Genomic DNA, 19,878 nt, shown 5'->3' on the forward strand with positions numbered 1-19,878 from the left:
CGTGTCTGTCCGGTACACAAAAGACACATCGACTGCCGAACGTATTACTTCTTTGATTGAGAGTGATTCAAATATCTTGTTATTTTAGGTCTTTGCTTATGTCAAGTGCAATACTTCATCAAACATACGTATCATCAATATTAAATACTTTGCTTCTACTTTTGTAATAATGAAATAAAATACACATAAATTTGCCTTGATTAAGATGACGGTATCACCATTCGTAATTATATAAGCCTTCCGTCCGTAAGTTTCCGGTGGTTTCCGTACAAGCGGAATCGGCTATTTCCGTGGTTTGGGCCGGGCCGGGTTGGGCCGGGTTTTATTAATAACCTAATAAGCTGCTGGTTCTTGGTTTTGGCTTGCCTAGCAACACACGTAAATACTGTACCCGCTGAAAAATCAAATTTGATGCTAGATTTTACATCAAATGAAATATATACCCACTTTTTTAATATTGTATTAACAACATAATAAGTAGCAATGGAAGGTAAGAATATTTCGATAGATATCTTGAAATTTAACGTTGTTTGTCAAAACAATACGTGTTTCGGATAGAAAAGTTTAACCAATTAACATCATCTATAAAGGCTACATGACACATGTATTATTTAACACTAATAGCAGCATTTATGGCCTTTTCCTATTTATGTTTTATATCTTCTCTGAGCCTGATATGTCAGACCCAGAGAAATATATCTAAATTGGTGTATCTTACCTGGAAAGAGATAAAAATTATCCCGGTACAACCAGTTTCTGACCACTTAACAAGTTTTCTGTCCAGTTTTGTCCACATGCAAGTCCAACTTTTTGGTGTATTGCCTCATACTTTCTACCATCATAAATGCTTTAAAAGCATACCCTTTAATTTTCAAGTTTCTTACTGAATTCCTGGCATAATCTATAATCTTGACAGTCATCAGTAGGAAGTCATGCCGGAAATAGTCACAACCTAAATCTGACTATGTGAGTGCTGGGGGTAGGAATTTCACCGAGATATAGTGGTCTGAACCCCCAGCTTCATTTCATGTAGCAAACAAATGGGAGGATTCCAACTTCCAAGATCCTCCACCCTTTGCAACTTCCACCTTCTCCCTGCTCCGCACTATCATTAATGATTATATAGTGGAGGCACATGTCACATGACAGTTGTTATAAAAGTGTGCGAAAGATCTCCCATAGTGCAAGATTAAACAAATAAAAATGCAGCACTGTGGCTGAAAACAAAACAAAAACAAACTGAAATATGGGGTACAGTTACTGTATAGCCAGGAGCTTAGCAAATAGACCAAGGCTGGGGCTGGACTGTACATCACTTGGGAGGGTATTCCAAAATCAGACTGCTCGGGAAAAAAGCAGTTGGAGTAATATTGCATGCATGAATGTGGAATGAGGAAGTTTTGATTCCTGATAGGGTTGAGCTGATGGTGGCCACTATGACTAAGTTATATTTGGTTTTGTACAATCAAAGAAGTTTGAAGATGGTATGAACTATGGTTTGTAAGTTTAGGGTATTTATCATGTGGGAAACACTGCTTGTATAGTCAAAGTTGTTACATAGTTTGTTTCCCACCTGTTATTTATTTCAATTTTGCAAATTCCTTTACTAAATTGTAAACAAAATCTAAATAAATCAACTTTATGGCACTGGTTTTCTTCATTTTTAAAGTGAACAGAATACAAATTTTAGCTCACATAATATGACTGCTTCTGAATTTAGAATGTAATATTATTTCATGAACATAGTTGTGAATTGGCAGTGTTTTAAGTAAAAAAGCACAATAAATCACTCTTCTTTGGAACAATGTAAATGAATGTTATTTTGATAATAAGATATTTTTATTTTACTGCTTTCCAAAAGATGAAGGGATTTTATTACTCATGGCAGAATCAGGTGAACACCTAAGTGTTCTGCCAGGAAATGAAAATAAACAAGGTACCAGAATATTGTCTCGTGGATTTATGTTGTTTTTATATTGTTATTCAAATAATTCTGAAATCAGGGAACTTTAGATTAGACAAACATTTTTATTAACAACTTTTAGGCATTTTGGTGGTATTTTTTAACCTTTGGCCTTTGCAGCTGGCGGCAAATATTTCTGCGTTTGTGACCAGTGCAGACCAACTTTAGATCAACCTGCACATCCATGCAGTCTAATCATGGTCTGCAATGTTCGCTATTCAGTCAGTAAATTTTCAGCAAACACCCCTTCATGTAATAAATGGTATTGCCCAAATTGAATGATGGACCAGTCCTTTTTAGAAATTTAGCAGGGTAAAGGTTAAGGTTGTAAGGTATGTGGTTATACTTTAAAACTTAATGTCAATCATAGATTGATTTGTTTTGCTTTCAACATATTTTCACATTGTAATTTTCTATTTGCTGTATAAGAGTATCTAAGAAATTAAAGCATTTCAAGACATAGTGACATCTGTAACAGTTGAATTTTATGAAAAGTAAAATTTTCTTTTCTCTCCTTCTTAAGTAATTTCACTCAACTTTTTGAAGAATAGGTAGAGCTATTGCACTCATCAGGTCATCTGTGTCTACATCTGTGTCCCAATTTCGTTATATAATAAGTTATGTATGTGACCTGGTATCTCAGTAACGACTTATTGGCATGAATTGAAACTTCACACACTTGTTCACTGTGATGATCTGACATGCAGTGTGAAAAGTTCATAACCTTTTTTATGCATATTTACAAAGTTATGCCCCTTTTTTCAATTCAACAATTTTTAGCTTGACTATACAAAGTATATGGAAATTTTAGCTATCCTACTCTCCCTGGCGTTGGCGTCCTTTCGCGTCTTCACCTTGGTTCAAGTTTTGATGTTCTTTTCTTTTTATGCCCCCGAAGGGAGGCATATAGTTTTTGAACCGTCTGTCGGTCTGTCAGTCTGTCGGTCTGTCCGCAATTTTCGTGTCCGGTCCATATCTTTGTCATCGATGGATGGATTTTCAAATAACATGGCATGAATGTGTACCACAGTAAGACGACGTGCAGTGCGCAAGACCCAGGTCCGTAGCTCAAAGGTCAAGGTCACACTTGGACGTCAAAGGATAGTGCATTGATGGGCGTGTCCGGTCCATATCTTTGTCATTGATGGATGGATTTTCAAATAACTTGGCATGAATGTGTACCACAGTAAGACGACATGCAGTGCGCAAGACCCAGGTCCGTAGCTCAAAGGTCAAGGTCACACTTAGACGTTAAAGGATAGTGCATTGATGGGCCTGTCCGGTCCATATCTTTGTCATCGATGGATGGATTTTCAAATAACTTGGCATAAATGTGTACCACAGTAAGACGACGTGTCCTGCGCAAGACCCAGGTTCGTAGCTTAAAGGTCAAGGTCACACTTAGATGTTAAAGGATAGTGCATTGATGGGTGTGTCCGGTCCATATCTTTGTCATCGATGGATGGATTTTCAAATAACTTGGCATGAATGTGTACCACAGTAAGACGACGTGTCACACGCAAGACCCAGGTCCGTAGCTCAAAGGTCAAGGTCACACTTAGACGTTAAAGTTCATTTTTCATGATAGTGCATTGATGGGCATGTCCGGTCCATATCTTTGTCATTCATGCATGGATTTTAAAATAACTATGCATGAATGTGTGGCACAGTAAGATGATGTGTCGCGCGCAAGACCCAGCTCCGTAGGTCAAAGGTCCTAAACTCTAACATCGGCCATAACTATTCATTCAAAGTGCCATCGGGGGCATGTGTCATCCTACGGAGACAGTTCTTGTTTCTCTTTATCTCTGTACCCCGTTAATTACTTGATTTGCTTCAAACTTGAAATATTTATTCCTCATCATCACCCACATCATCTGGCACAAAGACCATAACTTTTGCACCAACAATTTATGAATTATCCCCCCCTTTTTACATAGAATTACAGGTTAAAGTGTTGGTGCACTATAATTCTATCTTAGTTATTACTAAATGGATTTAAACTTAAAATGGTTGTTCCACACCATCACCCACATCATATGACACAAGGTCCATAACTCTGGCATCAATTTTTCATGAATTTTGCTCCCTTTTTACTTAGCATTTCATTTTAATTTTGATGCATTTTCATTATATCTCTGTTTTTACAGAAGAGATTTGATTCAATCTTAAAATGGTTGTTCCACATCATTACCTACATCATATGACACAAGAGTCATAACTCTGGCACCAATATTTCATGAATTATGCCCCCTTTTTACATAAAATTTCAGGTTAAAGTTTTGATGCACTTTCACTCTATATCTGTTATTACCAAACGGATTTGATTAAAACTTTAAATAGTCATAGCACATCATAACTCTGGCACCAATATTTTATGAATTATGCACCCTTTTACTTAGAATTTTGGGTTAATGTTGGTGCACTTTTACTTTTTGTTATTACTTAATGAATTTGATTAAAACTTAAAATAGTTCTTCCACATCATCATCCTCATCATATGACACAAAGTCCATAATTCTAGCATAAATATTTAGTGACTTGTGTCCCCTTTTTACTTAGAATTTCAGTTTAATTTTGATGCTTTTTCACTCTATCTCTGTTGTTACTAAATAGATTTTATTCAAACTTAAAACGGTTGTTCCACATGATCGCCCACATCATATACCGTATGACACAATGTTCATGATGCTGGCACCAAATTACTATGAGTTATGCCCCCTCTTTACTAGAATTTCAGGTTCAAGTTTTGATGCATTTCTGCTGTATCTCACTTACTTGATTCAAACTTCAAATTGATGCTCCGCATAATTAGCCACATGATATGACACAATGCCATGGTGCATTACCTTTGCAAACATTTCCATGAAATATGTCCCTTTTATTCTTAGTAAATGTTTTGAGCATCGAATAGTTGAGTGCGCTGTCTCCTGTGATAGCTCTTGTTTATATGTAAGCTGTTACCTTAGTAACCACTTGTGGGAATCGGTTGAAATTTCACATGTATCTTTACTGCAATGATCAGACATGTGAGGCACAAGTTTCATAACTCTATCTGGCTTTTTTTTAGTTATGCCCCTTTTCAGACTTAAGCAATTTTTGGTCATTTTTGTCAAGCATGCTTGCAGAAGCGAAGACATAGTTGTCCAAATGGCTGTTAGGTGTATGTGCTTCCGTCCGTCCATCTGTCCGGATTTGTTTGTCTGGACCATAACTTTGACATGCATGGAGCAATCTTGTTTATATTTGGCATGAATGTTAACCTCAGTGAGATGGAGTGTCATGCGCAAAGCCCAGGTTCCTATCTCAAAGGTCAAGGTCACACTTAGAGGTCAAAGTTTTTTGTCCGGAGCATTTCTTCTTCATGCATGGAGGGATTTTGATGTAACTTGGCGCAAATGCTCACCACCATGAGACGGAGTGTCATGCGCAAGAACCAGGTCCCTAGGTCTAAGGTCAAGATCACACTCAGAGGTCAAAGGTCAGATACAAGAATGACTGTCCGGAGCATTTCTTTTTCATGCATGGAAGGATTTTGATGTAACTTGGCACAATTGTTCACCGTCATGAGACAGAGTGTCATGCGCAAGAACCTAGAATTACTTCTACTATAAATAGCTTATATTGTAACTTTTTTATTACTGGTAGTAGGGAAAAGTCAAGACCACTTTTCTGTAGTACAACATGCATGTTACATCAGATTTTGAGGTGTATTTTAACCTATCTCTACTGGTAAGGATTTTTTTGTGGACTTTGATTTTTTAGCTTGACTATTCGAAGAATAGGGGAGCTATCTTACTCACCTTGGCATCGGCATGAGCGTCACACAAATGTTAAAGTTTGCATACCACCCCAAATATTTTCAAAGTCCATTGAGATATTGCTTTGATATTTTGCATACTTGTTTACCATCATGACCCCAGTCTGTAAAAAGGAGGAGGCAACTCTTTCAAGCATTTTGACTGAATTATGGCCCCTTTTCGACTTAGAATATGCTCATTGTAATGTTAAAGTTTGCGTACCACTCCAAATATTTTCAAAGTCCATTGAGATATTGCTTTGATATTTTGCATACTTGTTTACCATCATGACCCCAGTCTGAAAAAAGGAGGAGATAACTCTATCAAGCATTTTGACTGAATTATGGCCCCTTTTCGACTTAGAATATGCTTATTGTAATGTTAAAGATTTACTCATAGCTTATACTATCAAGCACTGAGAATAGTTGAGCGCGCTGTCCACTGACAGCTCTTGTTTTAAGATTTACTTCCCTTTGTTGTTACTATAATAACTTATATTGTAACTTTTTGCAATCATTTTTAGCTCACCAGAGCACTTAGTGCTCAAGGTGAGCTATTGTGACTGGTCATTGTCAGGCGTCGTGCGGCGTCCGGCAGCATTTGCCTTGTGAACACTCTAGAGGCCACATTTATGACCCAATCTTTATGAAACTTGGTCAGAATGTTAGTCTTGATGATCTCTAGATCAAGTTTGAAACTGGGTCATGTGGGTCAAAAACTAGGTCAGTAGGTCAGATCAAAGGAAAAACTTGTGAACACTCTAGAGACCACATTTTTGACCCAATCTTTATGAAACTTGGTCAGAATGTTTGTCTTGGTGATTTCTAGGTCATGTTTGAAACTTGGTCATGTGGGGTCAAAAACTAGGTCAGTAGGTCAGATCAAAAGAAAAGCTTGTGAACACTCTAGAGACCACATTTGTGACCCAATATTTATGAAACTTGGTCAGAATGTTAGTCTTGATGATTTCTAGTTCAAATTTGAAACTGGGTCATGTGGGATCAAAAAGAAGGTCAGTAGGCTAGATCAAAGGAAAAGCTTGTGAACACTTTAAAGACCACATTTTTGACCCAATCTTTATGAATCTTGGTCAGAATGTTTGTCTTGATGATCTCTAGGTGTACTTTGAAACTGGGTCATGTTTGGTCAAAAACTAGGTCAGTAGATTAGATCAAAGGAAAAGCTTGTGAACACTCTAGAGACCACATTTGTGACCCAATCTTTATGAAACTTGGTCAGAATGTTAGTCTTGATAATTTCTAGGTCAAGATTGAAACTGGGTCATGTGGTTTCAAAAACTAGGTCAGTAGGTCAGATCAAAGGAAAAGCTTGTGAACACTCTAGAGACCACATTTGTGACCCAGTCTTTATGAAACTTGGTCAGAATATTATTCTTGATGATCTCTAGGCCAAGATTGAAACTGGGTCATGTGGGGTCGAAAACTAGGTCAGTAGGTCAGATCAAAGAAACAGCTTGTGAACACTCTAGAAACCACATTTGTAAACCAATCTTTATGAAACCTGGTCAGAATGTTAATCTTATTTATTTCTAGGTCAAGTTCGAAACAGGGTCATGTGGGGTTAAAAACTAGGTCATAAGGTCAAATTAAAGGAAAAGATTTTGAACACTGTAAAGACTGCGTTTGTGACCCAATCTTTATGAAACTTGGTCAGAATGTTTGCCTTGATGATCTCTAGGTCCAGTTTGAATCTGGGTCATGTTGGGTCAAAAACTAGGCAAGTAGGTCAGATCAATGGAAAAGCTTGTGAACACTCTAGAGACCACATTTGTGACCCAATCTTTATGAAACTTGGTCAGAATGTTATTCATGATGATCTCTAGGTCTGGTTTGAAACTGGGTCATGTTGGGTCAAAAACTAGGTCATAAGGTCAAATCAAAGGAAAAGCTTGTGAACACTCTAGAGGCCACAGTTGTGACCCAATATTTATGAAACTTAGTCAGAAAGTTTGTCTTGATGATTTCTAGGTCAAGTTTGAATCTTGGTCATGTGGGGTCAAAAACTAGGTCACCTGGTCAAACCAAAGGAAAAGCTTTTGAACACTTTAGCGGCCACAGTTGTAACTCAATCTTTGTGAAACTTGGTCAGAATGTTTGTCTTAATCATTTCTAGGTCAAGTTTGAATCTGGGTCATGTGGGATCAAAAACTAGGTCACCCGGTCAAATCAAAGGAAAAGCTTGTGAACACTCTAGAAGCCACAGATATAACCAAATCTTTATGAAATTTAGTCAGAATGTTTGCCTTGATTATCTTTAGGTCAAGTTCGACTCTTGGTCATGTGGGGTCAAAAACTAGGTCAGTAGGCCAGAGCAACTCTGGGGAGCGATATTTAGGGCCATCATGGCCCTTTTGTTTTTATTTGGCATAAATGTTTGCCTCAATGAGACAGATTGTCCTGTGCAACTCCCAGTCCTTTTGACAGCTTGGTGGGCTTGACATGTTGCCCGTGGGCATCTAGTTTATGTAAGCTGGTATCTCAGTAACTCCTAATATTAGAATGGGTTGAATCTTCACACACTTGTTCACCATGATGATATGACATGCAATGCACAGGTCCCATGACTTTCTTTTGCCTACAGGGCTTATCAATAGTCACTGCAGCTATCCCATCTGATAGCTCTTTTTGTATTATTTTGTACATATTTTTAGTAGTTTTATTGTCAGTTTGTACCATGTTTTTATGACCATGTGATAAGTTTATGCCAAAATAGATCTGTCTTATTTCTATAGTCTATAGCAAAGTTAAGATCAACGTACAGGTATAAGAATGGCAATTATACCGAACTTTTATATTTTGTCTACAGTTGACTCATTTGGTAATTATTACTGACTCTTTATAATAAAATTCAGAATGTTAATCATTTCACTGTTGTACAATCTGCACCCTTTATTTCAGATTCACTACTGTTTCCACACATTAATGCACACTTCTGGTTTATTTTGCTTTAGTCTATTACAATCTGAGTAGAAAGATAACACATCTCTTAGTTCTAATTAAAATTTAAAATATTTTGAATTTTTTAGACTTTCAAAAGTTTAAAACAGCTAGGTAAATTTGGCTTAGTTTGTGTCTTGATGAAGCGAAGCACTTGTTTTGCAATAGTTGAAAAAATTATGATTATCCCAAAATTTTAAATACCGGTAGAAAATGAATTTTACTTTCCTTTCCATGCTTAATTGTCATAAAGTTTACTTTTTCACTCTGATTGTAAACAGACAAATATTATCTTGCATTCCTTGAACAATATTTGTCAGGTTAACAGTATAATGCTGCTTTAAGCCGAAAACTTATTCAGTATATGAGCTTATGCCCTCGTTTTCTTTTTCTCAAAGCGGCAGGCCTGCAGATTTATGCTATTTTTGTCTTCAGAAGTAAAATAACAAAATTTTGCTGTAGACATGTTATGCAATATTTATTCATCTATAAAGGAAGTCATATTGTAACAAAAAGAAGTCAGAACTTGGACTTTTTGTGCTTTTGTTTCCTTTATTTATTTTTATGCCCCCAAAGGGAGGCATATAGTTTTTGAACCGTCTGTCGGTCTGTCAGTCTGTCCGCAATTTTCGTGTCCGGTCCATATCTTTGTCATCCATGAATGGATTTTCAAATAACTTGGCATGAATGTGTACCACAGTAAGACGACGTGTCGCGCACAAGACCCAGGTCCGTAGCTCAAAGGTCAAGGTGACACTTGGACGTTAAAGGTCATTTTTCATGATAGTGCATTCGTGTCCGGTCCATATCTTTGTCATCCATGGATGGATTTTCAAATAACTTGGCATTAATGTGTACCACAGTAAGACGACATGTCGCGCGCAAGACCCAGCTCCGTAGCTCAAAGGTCAAGGTCACACTTAGACGTTAAAGGTCATTTTTTATGATAGTGCATTCGTGTCCGGTCCATATCTTTGTCATCCATGGATGGATTTTCAAATAACTTGGCATGAATGTGTACCACAGTAAGACAACGTGTCATGCGCAAGACCCAGGTCCGTAGCTCAAAGGTCAAGGTCACACTTAGACGTTAAAGGTCATATTTCATGATAGTGCATTGATGGGCGTGTCCGGTCCATATCTTTGTCATTCATGCATGGATTTTAAAATTATTGGGCATGAATGTGTACCACAGTAAGACGACGTGTCGCGCGCAAGACCCAGGTCCGTAGGTCAAAGGTCCTAAACATCGGCCATAACTATTCATTCAAAGTGCCATCGGGGGCATGTGTCATCCTATGGAGACAGCTCTTGTTTATACATTTCTTTTCAGTTCTTTGTTGTTTTCTTTGTATCATTGCTTTTACTTTACTAACATTTAGTGGTGTTGTTGTGTGTTTGTAGTGGAAGCTATTTCTCTAGCTAATAGATATCCTGCTAACACTGCACAAGAATTCAATGTCTTAGCTAGACCTTCAAGAGAACCAGGTAAATTTCTCTCAACAGCAAGTCCTCTTTATTTTAAGATATATTATGAAATAGAGACAGAAAAGTATAATATAGAAGATCATATTTCTATAAACACATTCTTAGCTCGACTATTCAAAAATGAGTTTGAGCTATTCTTAGTAACTCACCCTGGCGACGGCATCACACCTTGGTTTTGCATGCAAGTACGTATAGCTATCATTTAAAGGCATTATATAGCTTTGAAACTTATTTTTTCTTTTTCTATGTCAGTTACCAATCTCACTGGGTCAAGTCCTATTTCTGACATTTATTTTGGCCAAATTATGTCCCCTTTTGGACTTAGAAAATCCTGGTTAAAGTTTTGCATGCAAGTTACTATCTCCAAAACTAATGCAGATATTGAATTGAAACTTCATGACTGTGTCATCGGGGTTATAAAACTAGGTGATAGCATCAAGTCCCATAATTCTGACATTTATTTTGGCCAAATGATGCCCCTTTCGGACTTTGAAAATTCTTGTCAAGGTTTTGCATGCAAGTTACTATCTCAAAAATTAATGCAAATATTGAACTGAAACTTCGCACTTTTCTTCCGGTTTATAAAACTAGGCCACTATAGCATCGAGTCCCATAACTCTGACATGTATTTTGCAAAATCAGGTCCCCTTTTGAACTTAAAAACTTCTGGTTAAAGTTTTGAATGAAAGTTACTTTCTCCAAAAGTAATTCAAAGTGCCATTGGGGCATGTGTCATCCTATGGAGACAGCTCTTGTTTATACATTTCTTTTCAGTTCTTTGTTGTTTTCTTTGTATCATTGCTTTTACTTTACTAACATTTAATTGTGTTGTTGTGTGTTTGTAGTGGAAGCTATTTCTCTAGCTAATAGATATCCTGCTAACACTGCACAAGAATTCAATGTCTTAGCTAGACCTTCAAGAGAACCAGGTAAATTTCACTCAACAGCAAGTCCTCTTTATTTTAAGATATATTATGAAATAGAGACAGAAAAGTGTAATATAGAAGATCATATTTCTATAAACACATTCTTAGCTCGACTATTCAAAAATGAGTTCGAGCTATTCTTAGTAACTCACCCTGGCGACGGCATCACACCTTGGTTTTGCATGCAAGTACATATAGCTATCATTTAAAGGCATTATATAGCTTTGAAACTTATTTTTTCTTTTTCTATGTCAGTTACCAATCTCACTGGGTCAGGTCCTATTTCTGACATTTATTTTGACCAAATTATGTCCCCTTTTGGACTTAGAAAATCCTGGTTAAAGTTTTACATGCAAGTTACTATCTCCAAAACTAATGCAGATATTGAATTGAAACTTCATGACTGTGTCATCGGGGTTATAAAACTAGGTGATAGCATCAAGTCCCATAATTCTGACATTTATTTTGGCCAAATGATGCCCCTTTCGGACTTTGAAAATTCTTGTCAAGGTTTTGCATGCAAGTTACTATCTCAAAAATTAATGCAAATATTGAACTGAAACTTCGCACTTTTCTTCCGGTTTATAAAACTAGGCCATAGCATCGAGTTCCTTAACTCTGACATGTATTTTGCAAAATTAGGTCCCCTTTTGAACTTAAAAACTTCTGGTTAAAGTTTTGAATGAAAGTTACTTTCTCCAAAAGTAATGCAGATACTGGATTGAAACTCTAAATATATTTTAACATTTAGGGTAATATTCCTGCTTCTGGGACAATAATTCGCATAGTCGAGCATTGGCTGTGTTACGGACAGCTCTTGTTACTTCTGCATTAAATGGAAAAGCACATTTTAAAAGTGATTTAAGCATTAAAGGATTATTGTGGAACATACAAATATTAGTAAAAAGAGGACTTGGCATACAGTGTCTTGTGAGGCATCAAGGAAAAATGGACTTATTCACACACAAAATCTCATGTATTGATGCTCAAAAGTGAATAAGCTACATACGGCTTGGTGTATCTTGTTATCAATCTTTTATTTCATTTTTATTGGTTTAAATGAGTAAAAATAACTTGGGTGTAATAAGATAAAGAGAAAAGATTATAGATTCAGATTTGGCAAAGAAGTCTACAGTACCTTTTACCTGACAGTTCACAAATATCTAAGTCTAGTCATAGATCTTTTATTGTTTAGCCTGTAGATGAATTAGTAAGTGATTTCATGTTAGAAATTTGGCTTAAATACTTACTTAACATTGTGTTTTGTTTTCTTTAATTAGTCTAGTTAAATGTTGCTTTTTTAAAATCAGTGTGAAGTTTGTAATGTGTTGCTTGTATTTCAATTATTGTATTAGTTTTTTTAAAATGTAATCAAATGTTTATGCAAAAACAAATGTATTTAAATTTCAATATGACATATTTCAGTGGAGAAGGGACCAAAAGTGTCATTCATGACTACTTTGGATAGGGAGTTGTTCCCTACTAAAATGCCCCAGAACAGATTTGGGAACGAGATCTGTCCATTGAGAGGAGCCCCACACAGAGGGCCTGGGTGCTATGAGAATGAGGAGGTAACTTTGTGATAATGTTTTAAGGTAGTTCTGATTGTTTAAGGTACAACACACTACTGGTGATCCAAAGTTGCTTTTACTTGCCATTTTTTTCTGACTTTCTTTGAAAACCGTCCTTTCATATCATGAAACTACATTTTTGTTGACAACTTCGGTATTTCGTAAAAGTTTCAAGGTCTTGAAAAACGCTTACATTTTTTATTTTTCAACAAAAATTACATGTTTATTGTGATTAGTTCGCATTCAAATGTTAAATCTTAAATTATGTATCAAACACAAATTTAATTATCTTTTTCAAACTTTTCGAAAAAAATTGTTAATATCCGGAAATTACCAGAGAGTCTGATAATAAACGACATTGGCCGACATTTAAAATTTTTGCGGGAAATGGTTTGGGATGGGCTGCCTTAAGTGTCCATAAGTTTGGACTATATGCTGATCCTGAAATACTTTCTGTAAATAGAAAGCAGAGAATGATGTTTTAACTGTATTTTTTTTGTATATTAATTACTTTAGTAGAAATGTTATTATGTGAAACACTTTCAAACTTTGTGATAAATCCCCAAGACTAAGTCAGCTTCTAAAAAGTCTGACACATTAGGGCAAATTTCTCAGATTTTGAATAGTTTGCAGCCTTATACACATTTATCTTATATAAGAATATGGTGATAGTAGATCTAGTAAGTAAATTTCTAGTTGTGAAAAGACTCACTGAAACCATCATAGAGGATTTTCAATATTATAAGAATGTTTTTTTGTTACTTGACCATAGGCATTCATAATATTATATGAAAGTTTTTTACTGGTCTAGATTTTTCAATTCAGCAAGTTAACTGTCTTCAATTTTTCATTTTTGAAATTTAACAGAATAGCTGAAAGTTTTGAATAATCATGAATCAGAGACCATTCTGCAAAGTAGCTCAAAGAAAAAGATTATTTATATTTTGGTAATATATATGACACCAAGTCCTCTGGTGATGAAATGCTGTCTTGTACTTGTAACAACTATCTTTTAAAGGTACATTTAGTAATGTTCTGCCGAGGAACAACTATCTTTTAAAGGTACATGTAGTAATGTTCTGCCGAGGAACAACTATCTTTTAAAGGTACATGTAGTAATTTTCTGCTAAGGAACAACTATCTTTTAAAGGTATATGTAGTAATGTTCTGCAGAGGAACAACTGTCTTTTAAAGGCACATGTAGTAATTTTCTGCCAAGGAACAACTATCTTTTAAAGGTACATGTATATGTAGTAATGTTCTGCTAAGGAAAACTATCTTTTAAAGGTACATGTAGTAATGTTCTGCCAAGGAACGACTATCTTTTAAAAGTACATTTAGTAATTTTCTGCTAAGGAACAACTGTCTTTTAAAAGTACATTTAGTAATTTTCTGCTAAGGAACAACTATCTTTTAAAGGTACATGTAGTAATGTTCTGCCAAGGAACAACTATCTTTTAAAGGTACATTTAGTAATTTTCTGCTAAGGAACAACTATCTTTTAAAAGTACATGTAGTAATGTTCTGCCAAGGAACAACTATCTTTTAAAAGTACATTTAGTAATTTTCTGCTAAGGAAGAACTATCTTTTAAAAGTACATCTAGTAATGTTCTGCCAAGGAACAACTATCTTTTAAGAATACATTTAGTAATTTTCTGCTAAGGAACAACTATCTTTTAAAAGTACATCTAGTAATGTTCTGCCAAGGAACAACTATCTTTTAAAGGTACATGTAATAATGTTCTGCCAGGGAACAACTATCTTTTAAAGGTATGTGTAGTAATTTTTTGAGGATGTTTCTATATTTGGGTGTCAAATAAAGTGTATATCAATGTAAGAAGTTTATATTCTGAGACTGATAATGCAAACAATTATAAAGCAGTGGCAGCAAAGTTGACGTATTCTACAAGTAGGTGTTTGCATATGAAATCCCAGCTTCTGTGCTTGTCACATTTCTTGGTAATATATGTTTTTGTTTCAGAAAACAAACTTCTGGTATGATATAGAACATAAGATCAACTCTACAAAAGGTTACACGTTGGGAGCTAGAACAGGTCCAAGACTTCCAAAAGACAATATCGTGAGTTGAATGTTGCTGTATTTTACATCAGATCTCTGTCAGGATAATAATTGAGCCGTGCCATGGGAAAGCCAACATAGTGGGTTTGCAACCAGCATGGATCCAGACCAGCCTGCGCATCCGCACAGTCTGGTCAGGATCCATGCTGTTCGCTAACAGTTTCTCTAATTGCAATAGGCTTTGAAAGCGAACAGCATGGATCCTGACCAGACTGCGCGGATGCGCAGGCTGGTCTGGATCCATGCTGGTCGCAAACCCACTATGTTGATTTTCTCATGGCACGGCTCATATCATCATTCAAAAGAACAATTCCATATTCAACAATGTGTTTTCATTGTGTTTAGACAGTAAATAAGAACCTTTTAATTTGTTATTTGGAAAGAAACATAGTACTGTGAAATCGTTAATATTCATGGGGGAATAATTTTCATGGATTTCATGGTTGAGTCAATCCACAAAATTCAATCGTAACTAACAAGTAAAATTCCCGTTCATTTTATGTTCAAAAGTTGAAGTCCACAAATCATATCCCCACGAAATTGCTGTTTTGACCAAAACCACATAATTTCATGCTCGTAGAATTAAATGATTTTACAGTGATTAGATTCTGTTTTGTTAGAAATTAACTAGTAGACTGGCTGTTAAGCTAGAAGGCTGTTAGTTGTAACATGAAATTGATTGATTTCCAGAATGGAGATTACACTATGACATTGCTTAGAAAATATTAAGTTTGCTGTGAGTTGCTGCTATTAGACAAAAAACTTTGATACAAAAGTATAAACACAGCTCAAAATTTCACTTCTGTCATTCTGATGTAAACCATGAGGGTTCAACTGTAATTGAAATCTAGAGTGTTCTTTCTGACCTAAGTATTTAGGATACATAATGTATACACATGTAATACAAAGAAACTATAAAATTATGTTAATCAAGCTGGTATTTTCTTCCAGGAACCATTATCACTAATGAGTACAAAGCTTGACTTAATGGACTCTGATACAAAGATCAATGCTTTACAAAGACAAAGCACTGCCTTAATGGTACCTATAGTAGCACTAAAATGAAAGGCACACTATTTGGCTTTGAATGGCACTTGCAAAATGTTATAAATACCATTTGGGACAGCTACTTTCTCTCTGAAGTACTCTCTTTTTGCATATTTAGATAAATATATTAGTAATTTGATTTGATTATGCAATTTTGGATAGTCACAGATGTGTTATTACATTACATGTTATCACATTTAGAGTAGTGAAGTAAAGTCCCCATGGCTGTCCAACAATGTGATTTTAAGAAAGGGCCTCCATGGCCAAGTGGTGGTTTCTGATCTTGAATCACTTGCCACTCACCTCCGCAGGTTCATATGAGGAAGCTGTCCAGGTGGACTGCAGGTAGTTTTATGTTCTCGTCAGTATCTGAAATAACATCTTGAGGGGTCCTGCCGGGGATCTTCCTTCGCCACTAAAACTGGAAAATGATCTATCTAAATTGTGTTAGTCAGATAAAATCAAACTTTTAAAAAAAAATTATAAGGAAGTGTAGGAATTTCACCAAAACAAACTTCTCGAAAATACTCTCCAATGAAATCATTTTATATTAACCATGAATGTTTTGATTCTGTATGCAAGATATTTTCAGATAAATTCTTTTCAGTCCTGTCTGAATTTTCTTTCAGATTTATCACAACACAATCAATCAAACAGACATGTCTCTTTATACACAATAACAGAAAAAATATGTATGCAGTAAAATGTTTTACAGAATACAATATTATTTAGCAAAACTTGCTGCAGTGTTTAAGTATATTGTGCACAATTATATTCTATATGGAATCTAGGTTGCACAGATTTGAGCAAATGCTGTTGAACTGAGTGGACAATTGGTTTTGCACTAGTTTCTATGTTATATAGATATTGCTGAAAAATATTTTTTATTGATTTGAAAATGTCATGTAAAGAGCATTATAATATTATACAGATTTTGACAGAAATATAGTTTGCATGTTTTAAAGGTACTCCTATTGTATCATGAAGCTGGCTGAAATCTGGATACAAAAAGGAACACACTAAATAAGAAAAAAGCCATAGTGTACTTTGCATTAGATACTGTTATAAATGTAAGCTTTAACGTTTTAGAAAATGACGTTTTATGCAAATTAAGAGACATGAAGCATACAGACTTACTGATTTCAGTTAATTGTCATGGAATAAAATCCCTTTTTATACAGTTCCAAACTCCTAGTCCAACGGCATATCAGACAACATGTACAGATCTCCGTGAGTTTGATAGGTCAAACAAGCCTTTCCTGGTCGGAGCCGACAGGTTTCCAGTATACAGAAGAGATATAAATGAAGTATTACCTGGGTATGTATTGTGCATGAGAACGTAATTATCAACAATAACAAAACTGTCACATATCATTTGCTGAACCTATATACATGTATTGCAAACATAATCCATTTCCTATTGAAAATACACAATGGTGTTACCATGTTTTGTCATATTAGCTTAACCCTGACCATGCTGGATTCTGCCTTTGCAACCAGTGTAGATCATGATCTGCACTGTTCGCCATTCTGTCAGTATCGTTTTGGTAGACACCCCTTTTTACAGTAAATGGTACTGTTGAAATTGAAAGAGGGACAAGTTCATTATAGAAATTTTGCAGGGTAAGGGTAAAGGATTGCATGCTTTTTGGTGCTAAAAGATTCTTTGCTGCACTATCAGTATCATTATATTTGATAGTCTGAAGCATTGGAAATGAAAAAAGGGCAGTTTTAAACTTGTGAAAGTAAAAAAATATGATTTTGTTATTTTTTGTGCAATGTTTATTTTGCTACTTGTTGCAAAATTTGATACCCGCAAACAGATACAAACCTTTCACTAGACTGTCATGCATTGTTGTACCTATGTTATATAATATTGTATTCAATACTTTGCAGACCTGGAGTGTATGAACATGATATAAGAAGAAATCGACAGGTACAGTGGCATCAGTCGTTTGGTGGAACCCCAATCATGATGCCCACTATACAGGTCCGCAGTATTATTGACCAAAACACAGAAAAGGTAAAATTGCAGAAGTTTTTATGCTACATTTCTCTTTTGAAACAAAATTGAGAATTTACAAAAGCCATTTCTTTTGTAAGCTGCTGTCATTGAAATAGGTGGTGGGATTGGGCTTATAATGTTATCCCCATCCATGTGTGCATGTCCGAGCATGAATGTGTGTGTATAAAATTGTGTCAGGCCAATAATTTACTTGTTCATTCAGATTTTAAAGTAACTTGGCACAAACAACCACACTAACAAGACAACAACATGTCACATGCACAGCCGAAACCCCTAGCTCAAAGGTCACAACTAAATAAAAGGGGGTCAGTGCCATTACCAAAAAACTCAGTGCTGAAAATCAGTTATATTAAACTAAGCACTTGCAAGGAGTACAAATGATATGTGAGTTACAAACCTTGACTTGAGAACTCTAAGAAAATATTTATTTATGCATTACAGTTGCCTTGGTTTTAAGTTATAAAGCTGATCTGGTGTTTGAGACCAGTCTCAAGACAAGCTTTTGTAATCTGAAGTAACTACGTCTCAAATTTTGTAATCAGTTTCCATGGTTACAAAAATTATCTCAGAAAGATGCTTTGCAATTGGTAACATCAAAAGGTTTGTTTTAAAGCAGCCAGTCAATTGCTAGAGTTTTGAGACTGGTTTCCAAACTGATTTTTAGCTCCACTATTCAGAGAATAGGGGGGCTATTCTACTCGCCCCGGCGTCGGCGTGACCTTTCTTGGTTAAAGTTTTTCGGCAACCTTTGTTTTTCTGTCATATCTTTGTTACTATTGCTTATATCTTACTGTAACTTCACATAAACATTGTCCAGTATACAAACAAAGTATGTATAGGGGCTGAGCCCATTATACCCAAGGTCAAGGTCACCAAGGTGTTATACTTAGGTTATTTTTAAGGTTAAAATTTTTTCGGCAACCTTTGTTTTTCTGTCATATCTTTGTTACTATTGCTTATATCTTACTGTAACTTCACATAAACATTGTCCAGTATACAAACAAAGTATGTATAGGGGCTGAGCCCATTATACCCAAGGTCAAGGTAACCAAGGTGTTATACTTAGGTTATTTTTAAGGTTAAAATTTTTTCGGCAACCTTTGTTTTTCTGTCATATCTTTGTTACTGTTGCTTATATCTTACTGTAAATTCACATAAACATTGTCCAGCATAAACAGTATATGCAGGGCCCATTATACCAAAGGTCAAGGTCACAAAGTTGTTATACTTGGAATTATTTTCATGTTAAATTTTTTCGGAAGCTTTGTTTATAGACATATCTTTGGTACTTTAAAAGATAATGACTTGAAATTAAAAATATTTCTTAATAATCATCATCTGCATGTGTGGTTACAAACCCCAAAACTCTAATTGTATTTTTGACAAAAGTATGCCCCTTTTGTACTTAAAGTTTTTTTTGCAATCTTCGCTTTCTGGATATAACTTAAATGCAATAATTATCCTGCATAACATTCCACTAAACCATATCAAGCTTTCTCGGGCTTTTTAAAATATGATTATTTTTTATTTTATTTTCCAGCTGTACAGTACAAAAGAGGAGAAGAAATACAATAGAAAATTAGCATATATGAAGTTGTACTATGAATAAACTGTGATATGTTTTATATATCCTTATTTTGTTAGAAATATTTTTTAAAAGAATTGTACTTGTGCATACCCTTAAGAATACAACATGAATACTTGTTATGTTTTATTTTGTTAATGTTTGTAATTCCTGTGATAAAGCTATGGAGTTTATCTCTGTGTTAGGTCAGTGTTATTGTACACTGCCAGGCAGTCCAACACCCATAAGTAAATAATTCACAGGTCCATCATGAAATATTTTCCCCAGCACGCATATACTTCACCTATTCCATATGATCGCGGCCTCCAGGCCGCGATCAATAAACTTTTCCCTCACTTACAGTGAAAATGTCTGCCCAGTGTACATAATTTTTGAATTATAGTTATTCTTGGTAACTTTATCAGAAGGAAGAAGGATAATGGACTTTCAGTCATG

General features: G+C 35.4%; 1 protein-coding gene across 4 annotated transcripts; it reads left to right on the forward strand.

The window, feature by feature from the left end:
* Positions 1-330: 330 nt before the first annotated feature.
* Positions 331-19,565, forward strand: LOC123536478 (protein pitchfork-like). Of its 4 annotated transcripts, XM_053528052.1 has the most exons (9): positions 331-490; positions 10,125-10,208; positions 11,054-11,137; positions 12,560-12,705; positions 14,688-14,786; positions 15,737-15,826; positions 17,014-17,150; positions 17,729-17,855; positions 19,399-19,565. In XM_053528052.1, exons 1-9 carry the CDS (start codon positions 484-486, stop codon positions 19,465-19,467), a joined length of 843 nt encoding a protein of 280 aa, XP_053384027.1. In that variant the 5' UTR covers positions 331-483; the 3' UTR covers positions 19,468-19,565. The 4 variants fall into 4 exon arrangements, with proteins under 4 accessions (XP_053384027.1, XP_053384028.1, XP_045175615.1 ...); XM_053528053.1 differs by lacking the exon at positions 15,737-15,826 and having other exon boundaries at positions 332-490; XM_045319680.2 differs by lacking the exons at positions 10,125-10,208; positions 11,054-11,137 and having other exon boundaries at positions 333-490.
* The last annotated feature ends 313 nt before the right edge of the window (positions 19,566-19,878 follow it).

The sequence above is a fragment of the Mercenaria mercenaria genome, chromosome 17 (assembly GCF_021730395.1).
Source record: "Mercenaria mercenaria strain notata chromosome 17, MADL_Memer_1, whole genome shotgun sequence".
NCBI classification, from domain to species: domain Eukaryota; kingdom Metazoa; phylum Mollusca; class Bivalvia; order Venerida; family Veneridae; genus Mercenaria; species Mercenaria mercenaria.

Excerpts from the sequence above, each read along its gene's own strand:
- LOC123536478 (XM_053528052.1), top strand. Across the intron at positions 10,209-11,053 it reads TAGACCTTCAAGAGAACCAG|TGGAAGCTATTTCTCTAGCT; the intron begins GTAAATTTCTCT and ends GTGTGTTTGTAG. Across the intron at positions 11,138-12,559 it reads TAGACCTTCAAGAGAACCAG|TGGAGAAGGGACCAAAAGTG; the intron begins GTAAATTTCACT and ends GACATATTTCAG.